The 20,637-nt window shown below is 42.5% G+C and overlaps 1 protein-coding gene across 4 annotated transcripts in view; it reads right to left on the reverse strand.

The window, feature by feature from the left end:
- Positions 1-20,637, reverse strand: part of SLC4A4 (solute carrier family 4 member 4) — a gene marked incomplete at both ends in the record, with an annotated part of 298,688 nt that overhangs the window by 270,864 nt on the left and 7,187 nt on the right. For all 4 annotated transcript variants that reach the window (XM_079717224.1, XM_079717222.1, XM_079717223.1 and 1 more), the window contains one exon: positions 8,914-9,093. In XM_079717224.1, the coding sequence (XP_079573350.1) occupies positions 8,914-9,093 (180 nt within the window). The remainder of the gene's footprint in view (positions 1-8,913; positions 9,094-20,637) is intronic.

Below are 20,637 nucleotides of genomic sequence, written 5' to 3' on the forward strand. Positions count from 1 at the left end.
TTCTTTTTAAATATCTATGGACCCCAAGTGAGGAAACTGCTTTCAGTAATGAGGAGCATTAGAAGGTTTTTTTAATTACCATTATTGTTTAATTAAAGAGAGGCTAGATGGAAGGGACATTTTAGATACCTGGAAGCCTTGTCAGAAATAACTCCCTTCTAGGGAATTCCCTGGCAGTCCAGGGGTTGCGACTCTGTGCTTCCACTGCAGGGGGCATGGGCTCAATCCCTGGTCGGGGAACTAAGAAACCACATGACCCCCCCCCAAAAAAAAGAACAGTGTATTTTAACAGTATGGAGGTTCCTTAAAACACTAAAAATAGAATTACCATATGACCCAGCAATCCCACTACTGAGCATATACCCTGAGAAAAACATAATTCAAAAAGACACAGCACCCCAATGTTCATTGCAGCACTATTTACAATAGCCAGGACATGGAAGCAACCTAAATGTCCATCGACAGACAAATGGATAAAGAAGATGTGGTACATATATACAATGGAATATTACTCAGCCATAAAAGTGAATGAAATTGGGTCATTTGTAGAGACGTGGATGGACCTAGAGACTGTCATACAGAGTGAAGTAAGTCAGAAAGAAAAACAAATATCGTAAATTAACACGTATATGAGGAATCTAGAAAAATGGTACAGATGAACCGGTTTGCAGGGCAGAAACAGAGACACAAATGTAGAGAACAAACGTATGGATACCCAGGGGGGGAAAGTGGGGCGGTGAAGGGGGCTGAATTGAGAGATTGGGATTGACATATCTACTCTAATATGTATACAATAGATAACTAAGAAGAACCTGCTGTATAGCACAGGGAAATACACTTCACTGTACAGTAGAAACTAATACAACATTGTAAAACAGCTATACCCCAATAAAAAAAATTTTTTTTAATTAAAAAAAAAGAAAAAGAAATAACTCCCTTCTATTTCAAGTTAGACCCTAAAGGCAGAAAATCCAAATAAGAAGATAATGCCTTAGGAATTCAAAGGAAAGGGCAGACACAAGAGATACTTAGAAGGAAAAACCAATAGGACTCAGTGAGTGGCTGATTATGGGAGAAAAAGAATAAGGAAGAATCAAGGATAACTGAGATTTTGATTATACACGTAAGAGGAGGATGGGGACTCCGTGCTCACAACACCTCTATAGAAATGTGATGAAAAGTCAAGTAACACTCCCCATCCATGGGAAAGTTATTAAAAGAACCCAACATTCCTGCTTCCAGATTGTGGTCATGGAAGAATTCCAGAGAATTTATTTATAGAGTATACCCATGGTCCCCCATGGTCCCACATCCCAACTTCTGCATCAACAGTTCAAACCCATAACACCCTGAATCTAAATCCCTGGTATTAAGAACCCATATAGCCCTTTAAGAACCTTTTTTTTTTCCTGATATGAAAATTTCCTGAACAGAATACCATTTCAAGAAGATCCCTACCAGTATCTTTCATTTTTTCAGTGCATTCCAATCACACACATTCTCACACACATACTCACAAATACACTCACACCCCCAAGCTTCCAATCTTATCCTTGAACCCAAACCACAGGATGTGTCCTGCCTTCTGCTGAGGAAGTAATACCTGTGACAGACAGTCATTTACACCCTCTTCACTTCTCTAGAGTATACTTCACATCTTAAATTCCATATACAGCTCTAGTTTTCCCCCATTTTCCACCCCAAGTCACAGTCTCTTTTTAGCCCTGAGTACCCCAGCACCTGGAGCACAGTGGAACCCTCTGAGGCCTCTTGAACTCATGAGTCACTATAAATAGCAGCAACATCAACTCTCCCATGACACACGTAAATGCACTATTCATAACATCTCACGGCATGATAAAATGAAATAACTATTGTAATAGAATAGGCAGAGGCAGCGAGAAATGACACCCTTCCATAGTGTAAAGGACTGCCACTTGGAGGCCACTTCAAGGTGATTTCAAGAGAACTGCGTTTCCAAAACGCAAGGCTCCCTAAGAGGTTTATATAGTTAACCAGCTAGAGAAGGCAGAAGCGCTGTGACATAGTGCTCCTGTACTGGACTGCATCACAGAGGAATAAACGGCAATTATTTGTACCACACAAAACACAACATTGTTGAGCCAGCCTTGTGCCACCAAAAACACAAGTATGCCAAACATTTTTCCTCTCTGCACAGCACTCACTGCCTTTGAGTTGCTGATGCGTCCCACCCAACTGCCCTTCTTAACCAGATTAATTTCACTGAGAAACACAAAGAAAGAGCCAGAAAGAGATCCTTTTCAGGAAAGAAGGAACAGCCAGCCCATTTGCTTGCTGGGGCCCTGAAGTGGGAATTTCAACTGTTGACTGAAGTCAAGGACACATTTGGTAAGCAGAGTCGCTTGCTAGTGGCCCTATGTTACACAAAAGCACAGCACAATAGGTATCACCTCTGCCCCGTGAAAGTCTTATTTCCTTGGTCCTTTCACCTGCCAGCCAGCATCCAGGCTGTACCACTGGCAAGTTAAGAGACTTAGCTCTCCCAAAGATGCCTTTTGGGAGCCAGGAGCCAAGCTGACAGCCAAATCAAAGGAAGAACTAGTGGGATTTTATAGTAGAAAAGGCCAGAAGAGCTTAAAAAACAGTGATTAATGTTCACAGGGAATTAATCTCTGCAAAGTTTTAGTCTGAAGCTCTGGCATTACCTGTGTACAATGGATGGGAAAAGATGAGCTTGAAGAAAATGTTCAGAATAACCCAAAATAATAATTGCTAACCAGATACACTTCCCATTTAATACTCCGAGCACTACGAAGTAACCTCTGTCATTATTCCCTTTTTACAGGAGAGGAAACAGGAGCACAGAGAGCTTAAGTATCTTTCCAAGGACACGCCGCTGGTATGAGCTGGGATTCGAACTCCGTGTGGCTTGAATATGTGCTCTTTTTTTTTTTATTATTATTATTTTTTGTGGTACGCGGGCCTCTCACTGCCGTGGCCTCCCCCGTTGCAGAGCACAGGCTCCGGACGCGCAGGCTCAGCGGCCATGGCTCACGGGCCCAGCCGCTCTGCGGCATGTGGGATCTTCCCAGACCGGGGCACGAACCCGTGTCCCCTGCATCGGCAGGCGGACTCTCAACCACTGCGCCACCAGGGAAGCCCCGAATATGTGCTCTTAACTGATATGATACACTACCTTTCCAGTAAAATTCCATCACAAGTGGCCCTTCTGAAAAGGCAAACTTTAAGTTTTCAATTACTTTTTAATACCAAAAGCCTTTGTTTCAGACCTAAAGTACTTCCTCCTACGTACATAAGATGAAAGATAGAGAAGAGGATGAAAAAGATGGTATATTTCTTTTGTGTTTTGTTTCCTAACAGGGACAGAATCTACCTCCTTTCACATACATTCCAAAGACTCCCTTCTCTCCTACATACTGCTTCATTTGGGGGATACACAAATGGCACACAGAAAATTTGTAAAATCTTACTTTGTGATATCAGCATTAAGGGTCTTGCCTAAAAACATTTAAGAATCAAGAAAAAGTAGGAATGCACCCAGAAGAATGAGGTCAGGTGGCGGGAGAGCGCAGGGGTGTGTGTGAGCTGGGAAAAGGGGAAGTCAAATGACAAAACCCCAAATAATCTTGGCTCTCATGAAAAGGTACTCTGTTCATTTCCCCGGAAGCACCGAACAAAAGCAGCTGCCCATTTCTCTGCTTCAGTTTCCTGACTATAACTGGATCACCAACGGGCATCCATTGTTCCAGGCTCACAGAACAATGTTCACTAGCATAAATGCATCAGTTTTGGTACACATCCAAAGAGCTAAGAAAGAATACCACAAGACTGAATGAGTGTCTGTGTGCGCATACCCAGTGACCAGATTCCACCACGGGCAAGACACAGGTGTGCGAGGCAGTTAGCACCACCCAGCGCCGATGCATGTGCAAGCTTGTCAAGAGATATACTACACATCAGACCACTATGCTGAACACGATGTTCTGCTTGTAGCTCTGCTTCCCAACATTCTACACATCTTCAGAGTCTCTGCAGTCACAGAGCAGCCTGTGATTCCCCCATAAGCATCCCAGGGCACTAACAAAATGCAAAGCGCAGAGGTCAGAACCATCGATGGAAGGCCGCTGCACTGTGCTTGCAGAGCCTAGCTCATCCAGGACCACCTTCCCACCCAGAATGGGCAACCCTCAGAGGATGGAAGCTGCTAACTTAGGGGGAAAAAAAGTGCATGGTGGGGGAGGCGAAAGGATTATTTTTAAGGAAGAGCACAATCTAGCTTTTCTCTCCACCACCTACTCCACACACCACCTCCTCATTCCCTTGTCTCTCCTCCTGCCTGCTCTTCCATTCCACTTGTCTCCCCCAGCCTCTCTCCCCATTGCTCATGTACCACACTTCTCACATGTGCTTTCTTCTCTGTGTCCCAAGCTGAGACACCAGCTCGGACACCACCCTGAGAAGAGCAGCTGTGTGAGGACTCAGAGCTGCCGCTGAGCTCGGAGGGGAAACGAAGGTGGCTAGCCTCCTCCTCAAAGCTCCAGATGCATGAGATTCAAAACGTGCATCCACTCTTTAGAAGCCCTGTCTTGAGACCAGAGCCACAGAGAAGAGAAAAAACGCATCTGTGTTGTAAGTTAAATGAACCCGTTAATTATGTCATCTTCCTGATGTGCCTAATACTGGAGGATATTTGGCTTACGTCTTGTTATAAATGTCCTTTACTATTCATTCTGTGCCTCCTTAATATGGCTTCTGAAGCTGAGCTGCCAGAGTTCTTGTCCGGAATAGTAAGCATTTTTTAATGTACGGGATGAATCCATGTGCTCTGTGGATCAATTCCTTCCATCACCTGTGGGTGACAAGCAACTCAACACACTCAGGGGTCGTGTACCCAGACCAAAGTACCACTTTAGCAATAGTTAAAATAATGAGGCACTTCCCAAAGTGGCATCATTAAAAGTTAGGACCAGATTGAAATGGCAAGAGAAAAAGGCAGAGCAGGGAAATATAAAAGATCATGTGTGAGGATTCAAAACAAGAAAATCAACTGGATCTTTACCTATAATGTGGGAAATAGACCAACAGAAGCAATGTCTTCTGCTGTAGTAATCACCTGCTCCTCAATAAGCATTTATTAGGCACATATATACTATGTACCAGACACTGTACTAGGTGCCAGAGATAACATAGGTGAACAAAACAAACCTGATCCTAGCTCTCAGGGAGCCTACGATGTATCATCAGCACAAGACAAAACTGTAGGCTAACAAAATCCCGAAGTGAAACATGTATTATGAAGGAAAGAGATAAGAACTGAGGGGGACTAACACTGGAGAACCTATGTCAGAGAGAGCAGTAGGGAAAGGCCTCTCTGAAGAGACAAAACTTTAAAGCTGGAACATAAAGGGAGAGAAAAGCTAACCGGGACCAGAATGAGTGACCATTCCAGAAAGACGGGATTGCATGAGCAAAGGTCCTAAGGCAGAAAACGTTTGGGCACCACTGAAAAAAATCACTGTGGCTTAATTAAAGTGAACAAGGAGCAAATACCACAAAGGACTCTGGTGAGACACGGTGGGCCCTAACGCCCAACCGAGATTTCATTCTAAGGAGTGAATGGCATGACCCAATTTAAACTTCATGATGATCACTGCTGCCACTGTGTGGGAAGAGACTTGAAAGGTAGAGTCCGTGGCAGTTGCCTTAAGCAAGAAATGAGGATTCCCTGGACCACAATGTGGCAGCCAAATCAAAAAAGAGTAGACAGATTCAGACATATTTTACCTTTTTTTTTTTTCGGTACGCGGGCCTCTCACTGCTGTGGCCTCTCCCACCGTGGAGCACAGGCTCCGGACGCACAGGCTCAGCGGCCATGGCTCATGGGCCCCGCCGCTCCGCGGCATGTGGGATCCTCCCGGACCGGGGCACGAACCCGCGTCCCCTGCATCGGCAGGCGGACTCCCAACCACTGTGCCACCAGGGAAGCCCCAGACATATTTTAGAAGTAGAAACCAAGAGAAGTCATTGATGGATTGCATATGGAGGTGACAGCAAGGAAAAAAATCAGAGATGATTCTCATCAAGTTACTCTATTTCCATGTGGGGCTTCTTCAGAAGTTACAAGCATCACCTGCTACAATGCCAGGCCCTTGCAAGAATCTAGTCTAGAGGACCTGGTATGTCTGTAAACATAAGTAACAAAAACCCTACATCCAGGGCTTCCCTGGTGGCGCAGTGGTTGAGAGTCCGCCTGCGGATGCAGGGGACACGGGTTCGTGCCACGGAGCGGCTGGGCCCGTGAGCCATAGCTGCTGAGCCTGCGCGTCCGGAGCCTGTGCTCCGCAACGGGAGAGGCCACAACAGTGAGAGGCCCGTGTACCGCAAAAAAAAAAACAAAACCCTAGATCCAAGAACAACATAAACTGGGTGGGGCTGTTCCTGACAGACAGTAATGGCAGATATTTCAGTGAGTTTTCCCATAAGAATTTTATCTTCATGTTGGTGTCAGAGCCCTGTAGCTTCCCCCAAATCACAGGCTTAAATGTCTTTCCATATCTGAGTGCAACAATCTTAAGTAGAATTGCACCAGATAAACCAGCGACCAATCTCGTCAGTCTCCATGATAAGCAGCGGAGAAAATACGGTAATTTCCAAGAGGATCTTCATGTCAAATTGGATGCCTCATGTCAAATATGTCACAGGCGTATGACAGCATAACTTAGTGACTAGCAGAAGGTAACTAACTATAAAATACAAATTTATAAATCACTGCTTTATTATCATTGTCCTTAACAATGATGTCTCCATAGGATCGCTTCAGAAACCAAGTATACAACCCAATCCCGTACTCCCCAGGGAGGAGACCTCTGAGGGTAAAGAGAATGAACTGCCTTTCTTATTTTACATGTTGTACTCAAACTGGTCCCCAGTTGCCACAGAAAGCCACAGGACCCCCGTGGGAGAGACAGGTTCAGTCTCAGTACCTTTCTGACCTGTTTATTCACTATTACCTACTTGAGTATTACTGGCATTGTTTCCACTGCCCTTCCTAAAAAGCTATTACATAATTATCATCTCAAAATCCCTTGGCCCATTTGTGTAGGTGAGCGTCTCTTTCCTTTTTAGCATTTATAGTGATGATGCACTCTTGTTCTTAAATTGCAGAATGAGAGATTATGAGAGAGAGGGAGACAGAGAGAGACAGAGAGACAGATCTCACACACACACACACAGTGAAGAGGCACCTCTGATTCTGGCTTAGGCCTTGCCAAAACAGATAGCAAATGGAGATAAACAGTAGTAATTTATTTGGAAAGGGATGTTATCTTTTGTTCCTCCAGACTATTAACTGTGAACTTTTCTGGCTGCATTTCAAGGAGTTTGCTTGAAACAGACCCCATTTTTTTAGTCAACATATGAACAGTTCCTTTCAGAAAGGCTCTCCCCCAACATTCCAGTGAAACGCACAGAACTCTTGCCTCCTGCCCTCTGGTCCCATCTAAGTCTTACATTTATTCCAACACTTTAAAAAAATTTTTTTTTTTTTTGGTGGTACGCGGGCCTCTCACTGTTGTGGCCTCTCCCGTTGCGGAGCACAGGCTCCGGACGTGCAGGCTCAGCGGCTATGGCTCACGGGCCCAGCCGCTCCGCGGCATATGGGATCCTCCCAGATCGGGGCACGAACCCGTATCCCCTGCATCGGCAGGCGGACTCTCAACCACTGCACCACCAGGGAGGCCTCCAGCAACACTTTAAAATTTTAATTTAGTGGAACATCTCCAAACTGTCCTCAAAACTTTCCTCTTCAATATGGTGGTCCCCACCTAATGGCTCCTCTCAGCATAAGTACCTCTCTAGCTGCTAAGCCACCTGTTCAGCTCCAGGAGAGAGACTATAAAAAAAAAAATTCACAGATTCACATCACTACACTTCACACACTCTTTAATTTAACTCTGTAAATTCATTTTTCAACACACCTGAGCTGTTAATTCTAATTTGGCCTCTCGTCACCTGCAAAGACTGAACTGGATCTTTATCTCCACCACCCATAAGAAAGCGTTTTATTGCAGGCTCCAGACTTCTGCAAGTGTAGCAAAGAGAGGAAGAACTGTGCTGAGAGCTCTGCCAACATGAAAAGCTGTCACTATGTAACTCCTGTTGGGGAATCTTCCCAAATTGGCATATGTTTCTACTGCCTCTCCCTTCTACAGCATATATTCATGTTCCCTTCAGCCACAAAGCTGCCCAGATAGCTAAACGTTCTCCATATCAAAAGGAACCAAAGCAAGAGACACATACACCTAAACACACATCCACCCTAGCGCTTGAATCCAAGGATGTGCTTTGACCTCCTGCTATTCTGTTCCTAATAACACCTCTATCCAAAGTATGATATCTAACAGGTTCAACCTTTCAAGAGCTGTGTCACTCTACATCCTTCTCTGATTTTCAGGATGCTTTCCCACTATTCCTTTTTAAATCAACCTGGCTAAATGTCACCTATATTCCTATAAATGTCATATATATATATTTCTCATCTTGACCTACTATCTTAATAGAACCTATTTCTAAGCAGGAACAATCCAAAAATTTCTTGAAGAATCTCCCAGTTACTGTTGATAACTGCAATTAAATACCATCTATAACATTCTGGCCTCCTTCACTAGTCAAAACACACAACCATGCCTAAACTCTGTCACATCTTTTCTGACCAGCTCAGAATTTTACCAGATCTCCTCCTAGACCAACCTGCTGGGACAAGAAAAGCCTCTCCAGAGACATTATGCTTTAGAGGCAACCCCTGCAGTATCGCTGTGTCCCTCCCTGTTAGCCACAAGATCTTGACACGTGTCTTTCCCCAGGCTGCGGGAGTGAAGCAGAGAGAGGCACCCACACCCAGGGAGTACTCACTGAGAGGCTTCAGGATGCTGCTACTGGACTCATCCGCGTTCTCCACGTCGGACTTGTCAGAGTAGTTCTCAGAGATTCTCTCCTTTTCCTTCTTTTCTCTGTGCCCTGCCTTTCTCTTGTGACGTCTCCTTCTCCTGTAGCTCTTTGGCACATGGACCCCGATGTAGATGGTGTGGTGGCCTGAGGAAGGTACACAAATCACCAGTCATTTCAAATCACAGTCTCCGCTGCACAGAAACTGCACAAGACCCACAGGTCAGAAAAAAATGTCTATGAATTCAACACTACCATTCCACATTTGACAAATAAACTGGAAAAATAAAATCTCCTCCCAATTTTCATTGCGCTAGACTGTAACTCTACCTGTTGGTTGGCACTAGGTGAGGGTGTACTCTAATTCTATCCAGAGAGACTCTTTGTTTAGGAAAGTCAAAGAATACTGAACCGGAAATCAGGAATCCTTGATTCTGGTCATACCTCTGCCATCAATGAGCTATTTGACCTTGAGCCTGTCCCTTAGCCATTCCAGGCCTCAATCTCATCATTTATATAAAGAGAGGCTTAAATTGGGTAATCCCTAGAGGCCCTTCCAGTGCTAACCTTCCTGGAATCTGTGAACACAGTGATGAAAAAGGAGCTCTTGGAACTGTAGGGGGGGCGGTAGGGGGGAGATCTAACTCAAAGGTCAAGAGGTCATTCTGCAGGGTATAAGGTTTTATATTAAAACTTTTTTTACCCAATCAGCAGAATAGAGACTTAGAACTGGGACAAACTAAGAAAAAATAAGACATATTTGGAGAGAAAATTTTAGAAATACTCAAATGTTCACACTAGGAAACAGCTAAAATGAATGTCAGCTACAGTGCCATTCTCATTTTTCTTTTTTCGTTTGCAAAAGTTTCTAAAAACTGGTTGTTGCAGTGATAAAAATAAACCCAGCCCAGTAAAGATTGCCTTGAAGAGAAGGGCATGAGGAAAAAAGATTGTGAAATGCTTTTAGTTCTCTAGATGGAAGGAGCTGCAAAACTGACAAGTGGTATTATTTTTACAAAATCTGATAAGACAGGAAAAAAAAGGAACTCAAAGTTCTACATTTTTTTTTTTTAACTGGAAAACTTTTACTTTCACTTTATATACAGTCTAACTTCTGAATGCGGGAACCACCATTTCGGAAGTAATGTGAAAACTTCTCTTTTTTTTGAGTTGCAAATAGGAATTGCAAAAAAGATGAGATAATCTACGGATTTCCTTTCGCATTCTGGCATTATTCCTTGATGATCACTTTACAGTGCTGCAGACAATATCACACACCCACATGCAATACACATACATGCAAATGTCTGATGTAAATGTTGTGAATTCCTTTCCATGGTAACTCATCAGGCATTATCTAAAAACACCATAATTCACAGGGTTGTTCCCTTAAACTGGAAGGATTAAAACAATTATATCAAGAAAGAGGTTCCAACCAAGGAATGCAGAACCCTAGGTTAATGGGTAAGCATTCAAAAGAAAATATCTCATACTTGGAATGAAGTTGGAGGCATCTACATAAAACATGAAGCACCAGCCCCCAGCACACACACAGACATGCACACAAACACACAGACACACACGCCAACTCAACTACTAAAAAGCACAGTGAAATTCTCCTCACAGAATGTGTGCCAATGAGAAATTTATCATGTCTAACCATTTACAAGCAAATTGTTCTCATGGGAAAGCTATATTATACTAGGAAGTAGGAAATGTCTCAGAAACAATGTGAATTAAGAAACAGTGTCAATTGTTTCCTGCTCTCCAGTTACTGAGGGAGTCCTGCAGCTTTATCTCAAGTCACACAATATATGTAAGCAAAGCCAACCAATTTCTTCAGTAAATCAAACTCTGAAAGCTTGATTGCCTTGGTTCAAGAAATAGGAAAACATCATGAAAAAAACTAAGAGGTTGAAAAAAAATTTTTTAACCTGTCACATTAAACATTTTCTTATTTTGTTCTACAGCAGAAACTAACACACCATTGTAAAGCAATTATACTCCAATAAAGATGTTCAAAAACATATTTTCTTATTAAAAAATGGTAACCAAGCAAAAAAAAATGTAGTGGTTAAGCTACATGAGTCAAATTGATGTTACATAGAAAGATTTTTTTAATGTATTTACATAAATCTGCACAGTATATTTGATAAATCATTTAAAAGACAGTTTACATGGGCTGATAAGATTTTAAGGTAAGATTTCTGGCTATAAAGTGTTGTTGTTGTCAACCCAACAAAAGAGTTGGGACAATTCAGAAGGTGAGCTTTCAAAGCCCAGGAGAGAAAGGTACCTTACCTTCAGGAACCTAACTGGAGTCGTCATCACCATAAAAATGGTGCCACTGTATTTGCATCATGATCACAGGCCTCCTCCCTGCCTTAGGAATAAGGTTCAACTTATCCCCATCTCCTCCTGCCCCTCCCTCAGATGCTCGCCCAACCCCGCCGACTTTCCCACAGGTGGGGAAGTTTCAGACACGATGCTGCACCATGAAGCCCAGGTACCAACCGTGAATATGGTTCCTTTTAAGACAGCCCCGGGCTTCCCTGGTGGCACAGTGGTTGAGTCCGCCTGCCGATGCAGGGGACACGGGTTCGTGCCCCGGTCCGGGAAGATCCCACGCACCGCGGAGCGGCTGGGCCCGTGAGCCATGGCCGCTGAGCCTGCGCATCCGGAGCCTGTGCTCCGCAACAGCAGAGGCCACAGCAGTGAGAGGCCCGCGTACCGCGAAAAAAAGAAAAAAAGAAGGAGCAAAAAACAAATTTTAATAGGTAGAATTCAAAAGGAAATGGTGATTGTTTTAAATGTTATTAAAATAAAGGTTACATTCTTGCGACTCAAAATTTTGTAAAGTAAAACTACTGGAATCCACATTTGACAATGTTCACTTAGGTGTGAGTCAAAGGGCATTCAGTCCTTGATTTGGCAGTGGCCTCAGTACCATGTGTTCAAATAAATACCCCACATGCCTTTCTCTGACGGATGGTGCAAGTTCCCAAGAAACTCTAAATGTCTTGGGAATATCTCACAGTCCATCCACAGCCAGTACTACTGGGAAGAAAACATGGCTTTCCTGGTTATCTCTGACCATCAGAAATCATCACTAGGTGATCCCTGTTTCTTCCATCCTCACGTGCTCCACCTCAGGTGAAAGCAGAAGTCCTGCCGTGCTATCATGTCTACTTCTCCCAATTCCTAAAATATTTCTAAACTAACAGCACTGAGAGCTGCTATCATTATTTCAGGCCACCAGAGATCTTTTACAACTAGTAACTCTGTAGCCATTCATGTTAAAGAGGCTTTCACAGATACCCACTTCCCTACCAATGATGATTTAGGACTTTATAGAATTAGACCTATCAAATGAGCCAAACTAAAATTTCTGCAGTGGACTGAGTGGTTAACAACATATGCCTCTCTATGCAGGATAGATCATTAGCTCCTTTAGGAAACATGGTGCTGTGTTTATATACATACAGATGATAGCAGCCATTTATGGAATTCTTACAAATATGCCAGGTTCTGGCTAGGTCTCCTACTTCTATTACCTCATGCGATCCTCACAACTGCAAGAATTAAATACTGTCATTATCCCCATTGTACAGGCAAAGAAACCAAGGTTCAGGGAAGTCAAGGATATTGTCACCAACTAACCCATAAAATCCCACAGGAGAAATATCTCTCAGGTCTCAACATCAAGAATAGTGAGTGCTTGGGCTTCCCTGGTGGCGCAGTAGTTGAGAGTCCGCCTGCCGATGCAGGGGACACGGGTTCGTGCCCCGGTCCGGGAAGATCCCACATGCCACGGAGCGGCTGGGCCCGTGAGCCATGGCTGCTGAGCCTGCGCGTCCGGAGCCTGTGCTCCGCAACGGGAGAGGCCACAACAGTGAGAGGCCCGCGTACCGCAAAAAAAAAAAAAAAAAAAAAAGAATAGTGAGTGCTTTATTACTGCTTTGGTTGTGCTTTGTTTGTTTTTAGGGTTGTTTTTTTGTAATGTACACTATATTTACACTACCTTATAATTGACTGTGTCTCCTTCCTCATGTTGACTGCTAGAAATAGAAGAGACAAATCTCGGGCCAACCGGTAGTAGGTACACAGAGTTTCATGAGGTGAATTTTAAACATGAACCTTGCTATTCCAACTTTTTACCTGTTATTTTCCCTTCACATGAAACCTTTTTGGAATAAAGCAGTATGTAAATATTTTTTAAGACCTGAGATGTCAGTACTGGGGGTAGAAGCTGGGGATGGTTGGGGGTGGCTGTGAGGGAAGGTAGATTTCTAGGCAGAGATTCTACTTGTCCTCTGGTGATCCTTTAGCTACAGCTAAATCTATAGGCCTAAATCTCTGCCCAGAAATCTACCTTCCCTCACAGCCACCCCCAGCCTCCTACAGAACTTCTCTAATACTGAGGGATGTTCCCAATTTGATTTTTATCCACATTGTTGCTCTTTATATAATCAATGGAATTTCTGTTCTCTCCAGTTCAGAGCAAAGATTCCACGACACTTGGCACTTTACATCATTCTTTCAGAGCTAATCAGCAATATTCCCCAAATATAAATTAAATACTGCCTTCTTTGGCTTATCTAAAGTAACCTGGTCTTATAAAAAGAAACGAAATTGAGTTATTTGTAGTGAGGTGGATGGATCTAGAGTCTGTCATACAGAGTGAAGTAAAAAAGAAAAACAAATACCGTACGCTGATACATATATATGGAATCTAAAAAAAAAAATGGTCATGAAATAAAGACACAGACCTACTAGAGAATGGACTTGAGGACACGGGGAGGGGGAAGGGTAAGCTGGGACAAAGTGAGAGACTGGCATGGACATATATACACTACCAAACATAAAATAGACAGCTAGTGGGAAGCAGCCGCATAGCACAGGGAGATCAGCTCGCATAGCACAGGGAGATCAGCTCGGTGCTTTGTGACCACCTAGAGGGGTGGGATAGGGAGGGTGGGAGGGAGGGAGACGCAAGAGGGAAGAGATATGAGGATATGTGTATATGTATAGCTGATTCACTTTGTTATAAAGCAGAAACTAACACACCATTGTAAAGCAATTATACTCCAATAAAGATGTTAAAAAAAAAAAGAGAAGAAGAAAAAATAATAATAATTTAAAAAATAAAGTAACCTGGTCTTATGCCAAGATGCCTTAAACATGTTGTAGCTATTGCCAAGGGGGATAAAGGGGAGGGAGGCAAATTTAAGAGATATGTATTATTTCTTTTTAATTATGAAAAGAACACTGTTGGAAGGGGAGGCAAAGACCCTGGATGAGTGATAGATTATTAAAAAGATGTTGTGAAGACTTTACTTCTTGGACCAAAACGAATCGTGAAGGTTTTTTAGAAGTACATGCATAAGAAACCTTAAACAGAATCACAGTGTCAAGTCCAGATGCCACAGACGTTGTGTGTTTGGCACTTTATATAATAAGAAATAGATCAGTATGTCTAATCCTAAATATTTTAATAAATAACTTGCTAGTGTATTACTCACAAGCCCATAAGAGTGTCCATAACCAGATCTATTAATAAATAATCAAAGCAACACTGCTAATTTACTTGAGCATATATACCAGTTCATGAAAAGAAAACTCACTTTGAAAGGCATGATGTAATTTTGCAGTTAACAGAGGGTAAGTCAGCCCTTGGTTAGATGTTTGCATGAGGGTCCACACTTCAAACTGACACCACTACTCAGGACAATGGATGATTTTTATTTCTGTATTTTGGATAGGGGCAACTTTTCACATAGAAAAAAAATTAAAATGCATGTGTTTATTAATAGGTAATTGCATGCTACATATGTCATTTATTTATAGACCATTTTGAATGCTGATTAGTAATCTATTTTATTATTAATGCTACCAATTACACTTAGGAGCAGGCATGAAAGTAAATAAATAGGAAAAGTGATGAAAAACAGGGAAATACTTTTCTTCCCACTGAACTGCATGGGAATTTTGTTCACTGAAAGCCTCCCGGAAATCCTTAAGGCAACTTGGGGTTCCCCCAAGCAAGACTGATAAGAAATCTTAGCTTGTTACCTAGTGTTTACTAGGCACAGTACTTTTAATATTTAATATTTGATGCTGATAATCATGATGATGATAACAATCTCTAGGCAAGAACAAACAGCACGAGGAAAAGGTCTCAAACAGGAGATGAGCTTATGGTGACTTAGCTCAATTCTCGTCCTAAAGGACAAGCTAAAGCTCAGGAAACTTCTGCACCTGCCTTATAAGTGCTCATTTTTAGCAAAACAGTCCTAATCACAGTGTTTAGGTAAAGGTGAGGACCCTATGACCACACACTGAAGTTAAGTTTCCAATACAGCTTCCATTACTAATAGCTGATAACAGAAGCTAAACTAACCAGCACTGTGTGAAGTCTGAATTAGTGAGTATTTTTTTAAAGAAATGCAACCTTATTATACTCAGTGATCATTCATTGTTTGAAGATATCTAGGCCAGAACAACCACTTGAAGGCACTACAGGAACCTACCTTGATGAATAAACAGGACTAAAAATCACCTTATCATTTATAAACTGCAGCTCCTGAAGTGCTTCACAATCTCTAAAAAGCTGCTTCTCCAAAGTAATTTTAACTTTGCTCTAGCAAAACCTCTTTTATCTTCATATCTGTAGATATAAACTACCTATATTTATACCTACAGCTATACATTTATATTGAGATTTATATATATTATATTATGTTCTATTATATATATACATAATCTCTATGTATGGAGATAGAGAGTTAGGCATTTTTATGGACAATCCGAATCCAACAGTGTCAATAAAGTGTCTTTTCCAATGTGTCTGGTGCACAAAGGTAAGTGTTGTTCTTATATCTCCCTCCTATTTCCAAAGGGGAAGAAACAAAGTACTATTTCTCCTCCTTCCCACACCCCTTGAGCCCAGATAATAACTTGTGAACACTCTCTGTTCTCCAGCTAAGGCACTCCGGAACACTCACTCTGCGCAGGACAAAATAGCCAACTTTAGATCAAGTCTAACTCGTCCCTCAGCTGTTTTTTAGTCATTATGCAGAGCTTAACTGTGCAGCAGAGGCAATACCTTCCATAACCTCAATCTTCCCTCACCCGGCCCAGGAACAAATGCCGTGACATTTCCACCCTGCTCTGGGAGGGTCTCCCCCAGAGCTTTCATGCTGTGAGTGCCAACCTCCAGGGCTCAGGTCTGTTGTCCTTTTACTTGACAGCACAGAGGAGAGTGGAGCCAAAAGGCCTGGGAAGGCCAGAGCCAGGCAGGGGAGGGCTAAGAGCGAAGAGGAGCCACCCAATAGGAAGAGATGAACCCTTGACTCATCCTGACATCCCAGAACCCCGAAAGAGCTGGAGCATTTTAATGTGCAGTACACATGCAGTCAGACAAAATCCACCTGTGAGCCAAACACAGAGAACTGACAGTTTCCATTATCTCTCTTGTGGTCACCATTTGCACAACTGAATGGCAAGTGGGACTGGAAGAGAGAAAACAATGGCTAATCCAATGGTCATTGATAACCGGATTTGCAATTGCAGCCAGAGAGGCAGCTCAGACAGACACATAAATGCGCACATTCACACTCTCATTCTAACCGCATTGTTCATCTCTGACTCTATTCTGGCTTCCCTTTTAGCACTGGCCTAAGCCCTGGCTGGGCAATAGGAAGAGTGGTCTTTAGTCGCTATAGACAGATAATCCACCGTATAGTCAATGCACTCACGGCTAACCAGGTATCACTAATATTAGTTCACATAATTCCTTCCTCTCACATACCTGTATATAGGTAAATGAGATGTGGATAATGCCATGGGGCTAGAACAATGACCAAGAACTAGGGAAAGTGCTTCGAGAGACTTAAACGAGCCTAGTTAAGCCCAATCCCAGAATCTTCATGACTATGGTTTTCCACATGCACCCAGAAAAGAGGACAACATTCACTGACACTGTAGCTCATAATCATACTTTTAGAGTTGAAATGACCTTAAAGATCACCTGATTAAACCTCTTCATGTACCAGTGAACCAACTAAAGCCAAAAAATTAATGACATAGAGGCCGGGACTCTTGGTGCTCCTGGTTATATAAGGTTTCCTTTCCTACTTTCCTACTACCATGGTACCAGTCCCCCACACTACCCCCCATTTTCCATTGTCTGCAAAATACAGCCAAGGAGGGAAAAGGTCATCGATTAGGCCTTTCAAGTTAGCAACTACCTAGAAGACAAAAAGGGCTCAGGAATTCTTGAAAATGTTTCTGTCTTATAACCAGAGAATGACAAGTTTAAATCTACAACCCTTATACCATAAACGGCCCCAGAACATGAAGACGTTCTGGCTCTGACATCTGTCCTCCCACGAGCATCTGCGGTCATGCAAACAATGAGGCCAGCCAGGCTTCTGTCTTCTTTCTCTCTCACCTTTTCATAAGCTCTCCCAACACCTTTTATTCTTCTCCAGTTAGTTCTTTCTACCCCCTATTCTTCCAAGCGCTTCTTTAAGCTCTCATCCATCTCCTTTTCTAAATTCCTTTCCCGCTCCAGAGGAACCAGACTTCAAGCACACCTTTTTGGAATGAGCACTGCCCTGGGAAAGTCAAGAAGCTTGCGTCCTTGTCCTAGTTATGCCCAATTACTATCAGCGTTACTGCAAGCAAATCACTTTACCTTCTCCAAGGCTCACCTCTCCATGTGTAAGGTGAGAACATTGAGCTACATTTTCTCTAAAATCCTTTCTAGCTCTAAAAATTCTATAAGAATCCTAAGTATTCAAATTGGTTAAGTGTAATGGAGAACACAGGGGAAAGGCCAAAAGTTTTCTACTATTTCTCCAGGTCCCTTCGCCACTTCTTATGAAGATAGCTTTCTCTTTGCACACTCTTCAGTCTACTCCGATTTGACTCTTTCCTAACCATGCCACCCAGATTGCTAACAAAAGCCACCAAGCCCTTTTTTCTGCCAAAGCCACTGGTTACTTTTGGCTCCTCATCTACTTGACTCCAGGCAGCACACTCAGCACTGTCGGTCACTGGCTCCTTGCTGAAAATGCTCTTCTCTTGGTCTCAGACACACCCTTTTCTTGGTTACCCTCCAGCTTCTATGATTGCTCCTTCTCAGTCTCCAAAGGTTGGCAGAGCAGAGCCCAACCCAGTCCTCTTCTCACTCTATTCTCTCCCCTTGGTAATGTCATCCATTCCTATGGCTTGAAATGCTAGCTATCTCCCTGGGATTCCAAAACTTACATCTCCATCCCTGCCCTTTCTTTTTAGCTCCAGTTGTGTAGCCAAGTGCCTGCTTTAGAGTTCTACTTGGATGTCTCACAGGGCTCTCAGACTCAAAAAGCTGAATGCCTGCCATCCTCCACTACTATTCCTCCAGTGTTCCCCATTGTACAAATGGCACATAAGTCTCCCAAATTGCTCATAGCACAAATCCAGAAGCAATCACCCCCACCCACCCATCTGTCCATCAGCAAGTCCTGGCAATTCAACCCATCTTTTTGTCCCTCTACTCTAACCCAATATCATCTCTCAGCTGAATCTTAGCAACAGTGTCTCCACTTTTATCTTTGCCCTGTTGGGATGCTCTCTCCACCCATGAGCCAAAGAGATCTTTTTTAAAATGCAAATTTTGTCTTGTCACTTCCCTGCTTACAACCCTCTGCAGTGGCTCCCCAGTGCACCCTCAATAAAATCCTAAATCTTTAGCATAGTATAAAAGGCCATGAATTATCTGGGTTCCATCCGCTTCAGGCCACTCTCTCCCTATTCATGTAGTCTAGCCACATGGGCTTTATTTTCACTTCTCAAACAGGCCTACCTCTTTCTCACCACTGGGCCTTCACACACCCTGCCTGGGAGGCTTCCCTTATTCCTGACCTAGCTAACCCTCTTCACCCTTTAGGTCTCAACTTAATGTCACTCTATGGGAGATACATACCTTGGTTTCCCACGTAAACTCACCCACCTACATGATACACTCTCTAAATTATCACATCAAACAACCTTGTGTCCTTAGTTAATGACTGGTTTATTTGACCGCACATTAATTATGTCCCTAATTGGAATACATTATCACTTTCAATGATACATATGAGCCTAAAAATGCAACATATTAGAGCTTATATATCTGCAACTGTTGGTTACCATTTTGATAAGCTTAAAGAAAAAGTTAATAAAAGCACTGTCCATCAGAGTTCATAAGAAGAGTTAACATAGATATTAGTCAACTAATTTGTTAATCACCAGATATCAGCTTTAGTCTGAAAGCATTCTGCAGTCACAGCAAGCACTGGTGAGAAAGTGTTAAGCACCAAGATAAATCACCTGCAAGGCATATAACCAAGGAAGATAACATCTTAAATTTACAGGGTTCATTCCAGGGATTTCAAATTAGTTTACTTATATCCCTAGCAAAACTAGGAGATAAGGAAGCACCAATGCTGTTTCTTTGTATGAAAAACTGAGATTCAGATATTAAGTAATTCATCAATGGCTTACTGCAAATATCAAAGTATTTTTCTGGTGTTAGCCAAGAATCCTTAGAGCATCTCCAGCAGGTGGATAAGAAGATAGGTTATTAACTGCACTCTTTACAAAGGAAACATAACCACACAAACATGATTGGCCTCATGTTACCCAGTAAGGCGGGGCAGAGCCAAGAACAGAAATAGGTCCTGAGACTCCTGGTTCCCCACCATGTTCTTTAACTCACAGCAGACTGAATAAAAGTATCTCAACCCAGATACCGACTGAATTTGCCAAATACCTATATCCATTGGATTTGACTGTGAGCTTTCATTTAACATCCAAGACATTGTCTTTATTTTTCAACAGGGATAGAATCCTGTTGAAAATTTAATAATCAACTGGAGAGTAGGGTGGTGATTTAACTAATCCATAAATGTGAGATTCTGGCCCTCTAAAGCTGATATGTTGGCCAGTTTTACTAAAATTCAAACACTCATTTTTATTTCCAGAAGTTTTGGCCTTGTAAAAGTTATTGAGTATCCCACCATGAAAAGAGTTGGTAAAATCACGTCCGGAGAGGTTTAAGTAAAGTCTGTTCTCCTTTCAAAGTCAACACAGTATCAAGAAAGGTGAACATGCTAGATATAGCACTTAGGATAGCTGCCTTGTAATTCTAACTCTATAGAAAGGTAAAAACAATTAACCAGATTTAAAAGCTTTTGCAGCTATTCAGGGAAGGGAGTTATTTAAGTCGCCTCTACTGCTGATTCAATGGATGTCACTCACCACCCTCCCTCCCTTCACCTTCATGCCACCTGGCAATCAGCAGCTTCAGAGGTACAATATTTGGAACCTCCTGTGAACTCCTGCCATGGCAGGCTCTCACCTCAGTCCCCTAAATGCTATCAGCCAAAAAAGTAAAACAAAACAAAACAAAACCAAATCCCACCAGTATGCTCACCAGAGCAATGGGAGAGCCTCAACTGAGCTTTATTCAGTTTTATTCCATTCTTACTCTACTGTCCCTCATCAGTCCCAATTTTCAATTCCCCCAGTGACTCTGAATCTTGTAATGATAAAAATGGAGAAATACTTAGCTCAGGTTTGAATACTTAGTATTATTTCTATACTATTGAATAATCTCATTGAATTGGCACCTAAATTACATAACAGCCAGTAGGGGACAGAATT

Source organism: Hyperoodon ampullatus, assembly GCF_949752795.1.
Source record: "Hyperoodon ampullatus genome assembly, chromosome: 1".
NCBI classification, from domain to species: Eukaryota; Metazoa; Chordata; class Mammalia; order Artiodactyla; family Ziphiidae; genus Hyperoodon; species Hyperoodon ampullatus.